Source organism: Terrapene carolina, unplaced genomic scaffold, assembly GCF_002925995.2.
Source record: "Terrapene carolina triunguis isolate 2854851 unplaced genomic scaffold, T_m_triunguis-2.0 Scaffold68, whole genome shotgun sequence".
Classification (NCBI taxonomy): domain Eukaryota; kingdom Metazoa; phylum Chordata; order Testudines; family Emydidae; genus Terrapene; species Terrapene triunguis.
Genome location: NW_020664419.1, coordinates 40,527,562 through 40,540,977, shown reverse-complemented (window position 1 = coordinate 40,540,977; position 13,416 = coordinate 40,527,562). Strand labels below are relative to the sequence as shown.

The 13,416-nt window shown below is 45.5% G+C and overlaps 1 protein-coding gene across 1 annotated transcript in view; it reads right to left on the bottom strand.

Annotated features, from left to right (window-relative positions):
• The window catches only part of CTTNBP2 (cortactin binding protein 2), a 191,928-nt gene that overhangs the window by 69,598 nt on the left and 108,914 nt on the right, over nucleotides 1-13,416 (bottom strand). Inside the window, 2 exon segments of the mRNA XM_026648734.2 lie at nucleotides 11-265; nucleotides 3,721-3,871. Of these exon segments, the coding sequence (XP_026504519.2) occupies nucleotides 11-265; nucleotides 3,721-3,871 (406 nt within the window).

Below are 13,416 nucleotides of genomic sequence, written 5' to 3'. Positions count from 1 at the left end.
ACAGACAGACCTTAAAGCCTTTTGATGCTGCTATATGGGCAGCAGTCCAACCCTCTTTGTCAGCATGGTTGATAAGATCTGCAGAAACAACAGGCCTTGCTTTACTGGGATAGCTGTCTTCTCTGCATTCCAAGTCAAAGAAGCCTGAATTAGGCTGTGCATCATTCATAAAGTTTCCATTGTCTGTTTCTCCATAGTACATAAGGAGCTTGAGGCTGTCAACATTACCAGAATCCACAGCTGCATGAATTGGTGTCCAGCCATCCTAAAGAGACAAAAATGAAAAGCACAACCCCACCACACATGGAGAAAAGTGGTTAGTTACAAAATTTATATTACTAATTGCTTTCTATCAAACATGCTGTCTGTAAAGCTTTTAAGCATCCAACAATGGCTGGCTATAAACAAATGTCACAGTTTTGTATGAGACAGTCCATCTGTTGTGCTCTATGCATAAGTATGTGTGTGAGATGCCTGGTGTGAAATGAAAAAGGTGGGTTACAATCCCATAATACCTGCTTGGAAAAAGACATTTATTGAGCCACCACGGGTCGTAAGGGTCCACCGAAAACATGACAAGTGGAGGTCAAACTGAATCAAAGCAACCCTCTGCCAGGGATGTCTTGGGTTGCAAATTGCGAGCTAATGTAAAATTGTAACTGGACCTGTGTCAGATTTTTTTTATTAACTATTCTGTACAATTTTATATAGCACTTTTTTCCTCTCTGGCTATACACAATGTTAGCTTCTCTCTGCATTAGCACAACAAAGCCAATGCAGCTGCTCTTGGAAGAATTTTCAATCCTTACTTCTCCTTTGATGTCCTTAATTTAAAGGCCACAGTCTGAACTTGTCTCTCCTACTTATTTTCTTCTAAATTATCACTACATTTGAGCTGACCATACAAGCTTCTTTCCATTGTAAGTGACAAAAAGATTATCCGCATACAGTGGTGCTGGAACAGTTTTTGATGTGGGGGTACGGAGATGCACCCCTCTTGCCCCCATCTGCGTCCCTCACCGCTCCCTAGAGCTGGGGCCAGAAGCATGCCCTTGGCTCCGGGAGCAGGGATGCGGACAGGAGTAAGGCAGTGGAGGCTGGGGCCACAGTTATGCGCGGGTGCAGAGTCCCAGGCATGGGGCTGGCAGCCGGGACTCCGCATGCAGGGCGGACGGCCAGGACCCTGGGGCCAGCGGCTGGGACCCTGGGGCTGGCGGGGAACCCCTGGGCACAGAGCCAGCGGCCAGGTGGGACCCCGGGCTGGCAACTGGGACTCTAGGGCAGGCAGCAGAGCCCCCAGGCATGGGGCAGGCAGCCGGGACCCTGCATGCAGGACTAGCGGCCAGGACCGCCCAGGCATGCAGCCGGCAGCTGGGACCCTGCATGCAGGGCCAGCGGCCAGGACCCTGGGACCAGCAGTGGAGCCCCTGGGACCCCAGCGGGACCCCGCATGCAAGCCGGTGGCTGGGACCCTGGGGCTGGCAGCGGAGCCCCCGGGTGTGGAGCTGGCGGCAAGGACCCTGAGGCTGGCAGCGGAGCCTCTGGGGTCCCGGCGGCTGGGACCTCACATGCTGCCTAGGGGCCGGGACTCTGGGGCTGGCAGCAGAGCCCCCAGGGACGACAGCCAAGCAGGGCCCCAGGCTGGCAGCAGAACCTCCGGGCCGCAGGGGGCCGGCAGCCAGGACTCAGGGCGGCAGGGGCGCGGGGCCAGCAGCCAGGACACCGGGTGCATAATCTGGGGGTGCTGCAACACTCCCTGCAGCTCTACTTCCCGCACTTTTGTCAGCATATATCTATGGTCTGAGTTTTGTAATCTCCTTAGTTTGGAAAAATCAATACACACATTCATACAACTCAATACTGTAATATTGGTTCCACCCTCCTTTGGTTCTACCCTTCATCATTTTGCTATTGCATTTTCTACTCTAAGGAAAGTTTTTTTTAATTTCAGGGATGCTTGATGGTTTGGATTTTACTTTCAAAGAAATCCACTTAGAAAATGCACGCCCTAGTGAGAGAAATGTCTTGCAGTAGATCGTTTTTCCAATTTTAAAAAATGAAACCGTTTAATGTATTCGCAGATCTTGACCTCAAAAACTAAATTTTAAAGTCATTTATTGGTCATCTGCAGCCAGCACTCCACAATGAGAGTTGGCAGAAAGGTACAAGGAACATTCCCCTTGTATTACCCAGCAGAGCAGAGCACAATGGCAGTGCTCACACTCCTTTAACAGCAAAGACTGATTCAGGATTCTTCCTCTGTCTATGATATCTTCCTCAAAGTTGGTAGGAAAGGATGGATTCATGGACCTGGCCTCCTGACATCAGATAGGGAGTCTGTTCCCATGTGGGGGAAAAGCACGCTGTGCCTTCTCCAAAGGTAGTGCAGTGGCAAGACTTCTGTAGCAGTGGGGAACACTCTGGAGCCACTGGGGAAAAATGTGGAAGTGTCTCAGTAACAAAGGCATTTTAGTCCCAATGACTGAATTTCAATGGGACTTAAGTGCTTTTGAAAATTTTATCCATTGTACCTCCCTAGGTCTTCTTCTCAGGGTGATGCACTTCTGTAGCACCACCTTCCATAAGGTCTGGCTTAATATTACAACAAAGAAGCAATCAGTAAGTGGCAATTTCTGTAACGTCTTGGTATAAAAAGTCAACTTAACAACCAGACAAGATCTTTTCAATAATGTTTTCTATATCCTCCTTTCCTCTAATTTCAAAATGAATTCAGGTTACTTTCCACAAAAAAAATCAGCCCCTTTTAATCTAATTAACGTGTACTATGTGTTTAAAAGACCAAGGGCTTGGCTACACTCGGGACTTCACAGCGCTGCCGAGGGGAGTAGCTTGCAGCACTGTGAGCGAGTGTGCAGCTCTGCAGGCACTGATTACACTGGCGCTTTACAGCGCTGTACTCGCTGCGCTCAGGGGGGTGTTTTTTCACACCCCTGAGCGCAGCAAGTTGCAGCGCTGTACAGCGCCAGTGTAGCCAAAGCCTACAACATATACAAAATATCTTTCATACAATATTTCTAAATCTCACAACAGTCAGTGATAAAAAGTCTCAATATTATGTGTACATGTCAAATTTTTAAGCAATAGCCCTGAAGTATGTGAATAAGGGAATGCCTAACCTTTAAATTTGAAGACTCTCACCTACTCTCTCCCCATCCACACCACACACATACATTTTGTTTTATCCTCCTCACTCTCCCTTTGTAACAAATGTCTAAGAATTTCTTTCACAATCCTTGCTGAAGAATGTTTTCTTCAAGGATAATGTTGATCTGCAATTAGACAAGATGCCCCAGAGCTATAGAGGTATCAGGGGCTACTACATATCCCTACCTCATTCATGACTGCCACCAGGAGAAGTAAGGCTATAACAACACTGCATACCATGAGAGTTGACAGTGAAGCAGATCGATTCTACCTCTGCTGTCCTACACAGGAACATGGTATACAAGATGTTGCATTTTGAAACTGAGGCTAAGAGGAAAGCTAAGTGATTTATACGTTTTTAGGGAAACTATGCAACCTAAACAAATAGAAAACATTCTACAATGAGACACAGCAATATTAAAATCAAAGCTTTTTACTAATTCCAAAACACACTGAGTATTACATCATTAAAGAGTTAAAAATTACAGTGCAAGGAATTTTGATTTTTGCAGCTGTTCAATTCACACTGTGATTTTAGAAATTCTTTTAACTTACACTGGTTTTTACACTTCGATCTGCTCCAGCTTCCAGCAAAAGTTTGATACATTCATTATTTCCATTTCCACAGGCTAAGTACAAAGGCGTCTGTCCTCTTTCAGCAGCATGGTTAACGTCAGCCTGATACATAATTAATAATTCTGCACACCTATGAGTGGAAACATCAGGTGACAACACAATAAAAGATTCCTGTATTTGACTTTTTAAATGCCATGTGAAGTTACATGCACATTTAAAAACCATATTTAAATGTTGTATTGATGTATATATTAACACAGACTAATTTAGTTAAATTAATCACATCAATCCTAAATTATTGTAGGTATATTAAAGTTCTATTTAAAACTGGCAAGATTGGAAAACTGTATTTTACAAGAGCTGACAAAAACTTTTTAGTTGACAGCTATTTGAATAAAAGCCTTCAAGTGTGAGTAACAAAGGAATGTTTTTTTTCCTGACCACTGACATCAGAGTGCTATCTCTTTAAATATTTGGCAATCCCTCTGTTACTCTCACAGAAGTTACAGTTTGTAGTTCTACAAAACAGCAAATACTGAAAACACAAACTTGTTGTGAAGCTTTACAATATTTTCATTAGAAAACAGCATCTAAAGCGTCAAACATAACTGTAGAGATATCTCCTATCCATGAAATATAACAGCTGTGAAAGATTGCTTTTCAGATGACTAAAGATTTGTCCACAAAAGCCATACACACTCTTGCCTCCTCACAACAACATACTTTTATTCAATATTTAAATTGCTGTAGCTTTCACAGGCCCAGTTGAGGACTGGAGTCCCACTGTGATAAGTGCTGTGCAAACACACAATCTCTGACCAAAGACAAGCAACATGAGGATGGAGGAGGACACAATTATGTGTGTATGATTGTGTATATAATTTGTATACAGTATACACTTTTTTCCCCTCGCAATTATAAATAGACATATTCCCAAATGTCCCTCTACCCAGCTGTCATTCATTGGCTTATTTCATAAGGGCACTGCAGTACAGCTGGGTCTTGACGAGAGGGTTTTATGGATTAGTTCAGGGAACATGTTCCATGCGTCAGAGACACATGAAAGTACACATGGAGATGCATGAGAGTGCAGCTGACAGGAAGGCAGAGGAGGCTGGAATCTTTGATTGAGCAGGTAAAGTTGAAAGAGACAGAATAAAATGCAAGAAAAGACAAGTAAAGAGGGGTACTCAGATTAAGTTATAGGTGCAGCAGGCCTGTATAACTAGTGTCTCCACTCATGGAGCCATTGATTACATCAGAATCTCAGCTTTCATCTAAAAAATGAAGATTCTAGCCATAATGGTTGTAAAGAAATGTGTGAACTGACCCATTTATCTCAATGAGGCTGTAACAAAAGAAAAAAGCTGCGAGGGAACCCAACATCACCTCCACTGTGGTCTGAGAAGAGTGACGTGGGCCACCTGCTGCCACTCCCATCTTTCAGCTACTCCCAATGAGGGGAGGTACCGCTGGCCTTCCTGGGAGAAGGGGATGCCCAGGCCACTACCTCTCTGGAACGGTAGGGAGAGGGCTGGGCCACAGGAGCCCCATGCTGTGGTTAACTAGCACCCTGAATTGCTTTAATCTTACCCTGAGAGGGAAAGTTGTTTGAAGAGCCTTACAAGGTGAAGATAAGAAGCTGAACTTGATGCAGTGAAACAGGAGGAGTTATTGGAAGGATTCAAAGAGGTGCCTAATATGCTCTAAGTCAGGGGTCTCAAACTCAAATGACCACAAGGGCCACATGAGGACTAGTGCATTGGCCCAAGGGCCACATCACTGACACCCCCCCCTCGCTGCCCCTGGCCCCGCCCCCACTCCACCCCTTCCATGAGGTCCTGCCCCTGCCCCATCTCTTCTCCACCTCCTCCTCCAAGCGGTTTTAATAAAATATATACACTCAGTAAAGCCCCCCCACTGCACTGGGCTGTGCCACCACTCCACCCCTGCTCTGCCTCTTCCAGGGGTGGCAGGTTTGTAGAAATTTTAGTGGGGCCCAGAACCTGCCCCTCCCCCAACTCTGCCCCCAACTGCTCTGGGAGGGAGTTTGGATGGGGGAGGGGGTCTGGGGTGCAGACTCTAGGATGGAGTTTGGATGCTGGGTGCAGGCTCCGGGCTGGGGCACAGGGTGTGGGGTGCAGAATGGGTGGAGGGGTACAGGCTCTGGGAGGGAGTTTGGGTGCTGGGTGCAGACTCCAGGCTGGGGCACGGGGTGGGGTGCAGGATGGGTGGAGGGGTGCAGGCTCTGGGATGGAGTTTGGGTGCTGGGTGCAGGCTCCAGGCTGGGGCAGGGGGTGGGGGTGCAGGCTCTGGGATGGAGTTTGGGGATAAGAGGGGGTGCAGGGGTGAGGGCTGTGGGGCTAGGGATGAGGGGTTTGGGGCATTGGAGAGGCTCAGGACTAGGGCAGAAGGGCAGGGGAAGGGCAGTGCCCTGGCCTTAGTGGAGGGGGGCACTAGGACCCTGCGGCAGCAGGTGATGCCGGAAGCCGGCAGAGCGGAGCTGAGTCAGCATGAGCTGCAGGCTCCGGGTGGTGAGGGGGCAGCAAGTGAGGCCGGGGGACACTAGGGGGAGGTGTGTGGGGGCGGCAGGCGGGGCTGGGGGAGAGACCCTGCCCCAAACATTGGGGAGCAGTGCCCGGGGAGCTTAGCTGCCACATAAAATAACTCGGGGGGGGGAGGCGGGGGGGAGGGGAGTTTGGCGGAGACAGGAAGTAACGGGGGGGGGGTGCGCGGGGAGCTTGGCGGGCCGCAGGGAAGAGCTCCGTGGGCTGCATGCGGCCCATGGGCCACATGTTTGAGACCCCTGCTCTAAGTGATAGACAAGAATTACAATCTTAGCAACTGTGTTAATGGATTCAAGGGACATGGTGTTTGGGAGGCCAGAGAGGAGGTGGTTACAGTAATCAAGATGGGAGGATGATGCCAGCCTGGATGAAAGTTTTGGCTGTCTCTACAGCAATGAAAGGATGAATCTTCAAAATGTTATGGAGGAAGTAGCTGCAGGAATTGGACACAGCCTGAATATGTCTGGCAAGGAAGGAGACCAGTTAAAGGTGACAGGCTGGATCAACAAGAGGGATGGTGGAATGGATTAAAGGGATGTAGTGAGGTTATAAACTTGGTCCAACATTTAGATTGCATACTATCAGCCTTTTATAAAAACCTAAAACTATCAGAAATGCTTCCATCATTCATTAAAACATTACAGCGGAATTTTTTTTTAAACAAACATCCTTCTGCAGTGTTTGCAACCCAAACACTGGAGCACTGTCTTGGTAACATTTAAGATTATTAAAGCTGGTTCTAAGTAAAGCTGATAAAAAAACTAAAAAGTTTTCATTGGAAAAAATAAGTTACCTTCTTGTAACTGTTGTACATTGAGATGTGTTGCATATGTCCATTGCAACTGTAGATGCGTGCATGTCCCGTGCACCAGTGCTAGAGTGTTTTCCCCAGTGCAAGGGTTCTCTAACTTTTTTTGATGGGCCCCCCTTTGAAAATATTTCAGACTGTGATGACCCCCCCCCCACACACACGCCACCCTTACTTCTAAGGGCTGCTGCTGGCGGCAGCGCTGCCCTCAGAGATGGGCACCTGAACAGCAGCCACCGCTCTCCAGCTGCCAGCTCTAAAGGCAGCCTGGAATTTAGGATGGCAATACAGTGACCCCTCTCCCCCACCCCCCATAGCCTTGCAACCCCCTTTTGGGTCATAACCCCCAGTTTGAAAAACACTTCCCTAGCAGAACCCCTAGCGGCCCTGCCCACACTTGAGCTCCTCATGCTCCAAACCAAGGGAAAAATATGGGAGGAGCTTTGCTTCTCCTTCAGTTCCTTTGCACCAGAAGCTAATGGTAGTCTCCGATGCACTGGGTGAAGAGGAAAGGTGGTATAGTGGACATATGCCACACATCTCAAAGAACAACAGTTATGAGACGCTGAGTAACCATTTCTTCTTCTAGTGCTTGTATATGTCCATTACACTGTAGGTGACCCCCAAACTCTTATCCCAGACCATGGGGCTTGGATTCTTATTAGAAAAAGAGACTGTGGGACCTACATTTGCATCTTCCCTTGATGCAGCAGTCAGTGCATAATGTCTGGTGAATGTATGAACTGAAGACCACATAGTTGCCCTGCAGATGTCCACAATAGGGATGTGTGCCACAAATGCTGTTGAGGCTGAATGTGCTCTAGTTGAGTGTGCAGTCAGCCTGCCAGGGAGTGCTATCCCTTTGGAAGCACAAGAGTGCTGCAGCTGGTGATCCATTTCGACAGTCTCTGTGTTGTAACTGGTTGACTTCTCTCATATGCTCTGAATATGAAACAAAAAGCTAGGAAGAAACATGGAAGGGCTGTGTCCCATCCACGGTGTGCAGCCTTTGCTCATACCTGTGAACATGATTCATATGAAAATCAGATACTATCTTTGAGATGCTCTTAGGTTGTGGCCTAAGCTGAACCTTGTCCTTGTGGAAAATGGTGCATGGTGGATCAGAAATCATAACAACATAAGAATGACCATACTGGTTCAGACCAGAGGTCCATCTAGCCCAGTATCCTGTCTTCCTACAGTGGCCAATGCCAGGTGCCCCAGAAGGAATGAACAGAACAGGCAATCATCAAGTGACCCACCCCCATCACCTATTCCCAGCTTCTGGCAAACAGAGATTAGGGACACCATCCCTGCCCATCCTGGCTAATAGCCATTGATGGACCTATCCTCCATGAATTTATCTAGTTCTTTTTTGAACCCTGTTATAGTCTTGGCCTTCACAACATCCTCTGGCAAAGAGTTCCACAGGTTGACTGTGCATTGTGTGAAGAAATACTTCTGTTTGTATGTTTTAAACCTGCTGCCTATTAATTTCATTTGGTGGCCCCTAGTTCGTGTGTTATGAGAAGGAGTAAACAACACTTCCTTATTTACTTTCTCCACACCAATCATTATTTTATAGACTTCTATCATATCCATCCTTAGTTGTCTCTTTTCGGAGCTGAAAAGTCCCAATCTTATTAATCTCTCCTCATACGGAAGCTGTTCTATACCCCTAACCATTTTTGTTGCCCTTTTCTGAACCTTTTCCAATTCCAATATATCTTTTTCGAGATGGGCAACCACATCTGCATGCAATATTCAAGATGTGGGTGTACCATGGATTTATATAGCGGCATTATGGTATTTACTGTCTTATTATCTATCCATTTCTTAATGATTCCCAACTTTCCGTTAGCTTTTTTGACTGCTGCTGCACATTGAGTTGATGTTTTCAGAGAACTATCCACAATGACTCCAAGATCTCCCTCGAGTGGTAACAGCGAATTTAGACCCCTTATTTTATATGTATAGTTGGAATTATGTTTTCCAATCTGCATTACTTTGCATTTATCAACATTGAATTTCATCTGTCATTTTGCTGTCCAGTCATCCAGTTTTGTGAGATCCCTTTGTAGCTCTTCGCAGTCTGCTTTGGACTTAACTATCTTGAATAGTTCTGCATCATCTGCAAATTTTGCCACCTCCCTGTTTACCCCTTTTCCCAGATTGTTTATGAACATGTTGAATAGTACTGGTCTCAGTACAGACCCCTGGGGGACACTACTATTTACCTGTCTCCATTCTGAAAACTGACCATTTATTCCTACCCTTTGTTTCCTATCTTTTAATCAGTTACCAATCCATGAGAGGATCTTCCCTCTTATCCTATGACAGCTTACATTGCTTAAGAGCCTTTTGATGAATGATCTTATCAAAGGCTTTCTGAAAATCTAAGTACACTATATCCACTGGATCCCCCTTGTCCACATGCTTGTTGACCCCCTCAAAGAATTCTAGTAGATTGGTGATGCATGATTTCCCTTTACAAAAACCATGTTGACTCTTTCCCCAACAAATCGTGTTCATCTATGTGTCTGACAATTCTGTTCTTTACTATAGTTTCAACCAGTTTGTCTGGTACTGAAGTCAGGCTTACTGGCCTATAATTGCTGGGATCACCTCTGGAGCCCTTTTTAAAAATTGGTGTCACATTAGCTATCCCCCAGTCATTTGGTACAGAAGCGGATTTAAATGATAGTTTACAAAACTACAGTTACTAGTTCTTCTATTTCACATTTGAGTTCCTTCAGAACTCTTGGGTGAATGCCATCTGGTCCTGGTTTATTGCTGTTTAATTTATCAATTTGTTCCAAAACCTCCCCTAATGACACCTCAATCTGGGACAGTTCCTCAAATTCATCACCTAAAAAGAATAGCTCAGGTTTGGGAATTTCCCTCATATCCTCAGTCATGAAGACCGATGCAAAGAATTCATTTAGTTTCTCTGCAATGACATTATCGTCTTTGAGTGCTCCTTTAGCATCTCGATCATCCAGTGACCTCACTGGTTGTTTAGCAGATTTCCTGCTTCTGATGTACTTAAAAAAAAATGTTGCTATTACTTTTTGAGTCTTTGGTTAGCTGTTCTTCAAATTCTTTTTTGGCCTTCCTAATTGTATTTTTACACTTCACCTGCCAGAGTTTATGCTCCTTTCTATTTTCCTCACTAGGATTTAACTTCCACTTTTTAAAGGATGCCTTTTTGCCTCTCATGGCTTCTTTTACTATATTGTTTAGACACAGTGGCACTTTTTTTGGTTCTCTTACTATTCTTATGAATTTGGGGGTATACATTTAAGTTGAGCCTCTATTATGGTGTATTTAAAACGTTTCCATGCAGCTTGCAGGGATTTCACTTTTGGCACTGTACCTTTTAATTTCTGTTTAACTAAATTCCTCATTTTTGTGTAGTCCCCCTTTCTGAAATTAAATGCTACTGTGGTGGGCTGAGGTGGAGCATAGGGAACTTCCCGACAGACATGGTCTTGGCTCATATCCTAGCTCAGAGATGAGAATACTCATCTGGGATGCACACTAACTTGTCCAGGAGGTGGATATGAGGGCAATAGACTGACTTGAGCCATGCCTGTAATGCTCTGAGGTACAGTCTGGCCTGAGGGGTCACATAAGTACATGCAGCCATGTGGCCCATGAGTCTTAAGCAATTCCTCACAGTGGTCCACCAGTGATCCTTGAGGGACGTACAGAGGTCCCGTATAGTCTGAAATCTGGAAAGACCTTTTTTAGAGGCAATAACATCGACTGTATTTAATTTCAGGACCAGGATGTTGAACAGCCAGAGTTCAATGAACAGCAATTTGTAGCTATTGTCTGGAGAGAGCCTGAACCAACCAATCGTTCAAGTAAGGATAAATGTGGACATCTCTCTGGAGGAGGTAGCCTGCAACCACTGCCATGCACTTGAGTGAATACTCTTGATGCTGATGACAGACCAAAGGGCAGAATAGCAAATTGACAATGATTGTGTCCTACGATGAACCTCAGAAACTTCCTGTGGCAAGGATGGATCACCACATGGAAGTAGGCATCCTGTAAACTGAGGGTGGCACACCAATCTTCTGGATCTAGGGAAGAGATAGCTGTAGCCAAGGACATTATGGAGAACTTCATCTTGATGTATTTGTTGGGATTCCTAAGGTGTACAATGGGTCTGAGACCCTGACCCCCCCCCCCGGCTTTGGATATTAGAAATTATCAGGAATAAATATCACTGCCCCAATGAAGAGAGGGCACCTCATGAGAGGGGTCTCTGAACTCTGTAGTGGGGGACAGGATGGAGGGATAGAAAGAAAATGCAGGGTATATCCCAACTCCACCAAGTTTAGCACCCACTTGTCTGAAGTGATGGACTGCCACACAAGTAGGAAATAGGACAACATGTCCCAGAAATGGGGGGGAAGAGCTAGGGAGTTCCTGGATAGATAGCATGCTGTCCTTGACATAAAAGTCAAACTGACTGTTTTAAGACCTGTGGATGTCTAGATGAAGAGACCAAGGAAGTAGAAGGCATAGGTCTCCTCCTCTTACACCGGTCAGCCTGATGGAACAGGTAATGCTGCTGGTATTGAGTAAGGCTGGTATTGAGGATGATATTTTGTCCTCTTCATAGCCAGCATGTAGAGACCAAAGGACTTTAAAACTGCTCTTGAGTCCATTAGTATGTGGAAAGCCTTGTCTGTTTTGGAAGAGAACAAAGCACATTCCTAGAAGGGAAGGTCCTCAATTGTCTGTTGCACCTCCACAGGAATCCCCAAAGACTGCAACCAGGAGGAAAGGCGCATAGTCGCTGCCATCGACATAACCTTGGCTGTAGAATCCACTGTGTAAAAGGAGGCCTGCATCAAGAGACCAGGCAGCCTTTAGCAACAAGGGACCAAAACTGCTCTCTAGAACTTTCCGGCAGTTTGTTTGCAAATTGAGAGATTGCCTCCCAGTTAGAGCAGATTGAGGCAAGTCCCGAACTTGAGAGTCCACAGGCTAATTGGTACGGACTGTCACTGGTCTCAATACCAGCAGGAGAAGGCTCCCTCCATGTTGATCTGTTTGTACAACATAGTGGCACTGTGGATCTGGATGCTGGGGGCATCCAATAAGGCCAATGCAGAGATCAGTACAGTACGAGACCCCAGGCATGTTTGACTCAACCATCACAATCCCTGGCTGTACTCTTCTCAATTATACTGACAGGTAATTTCTACACTGCAATTAGGATCGATTAGTAAACTGGACTCGTTTAAACCGCATGCATTTGAATACAGCCAAAAGCAAGGTCAGGCATCTAGGAACAAAGAAGGTATGTCAAATTTACAGCATGAGGGAGTATATTCTGGAAAGCAGTGACTCTGTGAGGCACATAGGGGTCTTGGAGGATACCCAGCTGAAACTGAGCTCCCAATGTGATGTGGTAGCTAAGAGAGCTAATTTGATCCTTGGCTATAAAAAGAGGAATATCCAGTTGGAGTAGGAAGGTGGTATTAACTCTGTATACAGTATTAGTAAGACCATTACTAGAATATTGTTTCCAGTTCTGACTGGAAAAGGTTCAGGAAAGAGCTAAAAGAATGATTTGACAACAGTAAAAAACCAAACCAAACCAAAAACAGTTACTTACCTGTACTGCCACAGTTCTTCAAGACATGGGTGCCGACATGTATTCCACTTGATTGTGTGTGCTCCCAGCTCATTGGGATACTGTCCTTGTTAGGAGAGTTAAATTGACTATTTGTCCAAAGCAGATGGCGGATGGGCTGGCTGGTTGGAAGTAGGCCTTTTCCTTTGAGATTAATGTCTCTTCCTGGACAAGTCCTGTGGTCTAGCTGGATAAGCCACCTGCCGAAAATAATGCTGGGAATAGAGTCAGTATTGTTGCTGCTGTTGTTGTTGACCCCCACGGTGACACCTCCTTATCACTGAGGTATAAACTTCTGGTGAATGTAAAGTAGTTCAAGAGTCTTTAAAAAAAATATTTATGTCTCATCAGTTTTCTGTGAAAATAAAAATCAACCATCAAATGGTAAGTCCTCTATACTTTGTTGGACTTCAGGGACTATGCCAGAATTCTGTAACTGCAAAGCTCTTCTCATTGTTACAGGTGAGGTCATAATCCTAGAGGAGGTGTCTGCTACATACAGTGCTGATTGTAATGACATCCTGGCCACTAACCGGCCCTCTGCAATGAAAGCTTGAATCTCTCCTGGAGGATTCTGGCAGCTTATCTGAAAATTCTGTCATAATTCACAATTCACAAAATCATATTTTGACAATAGAAGCTGT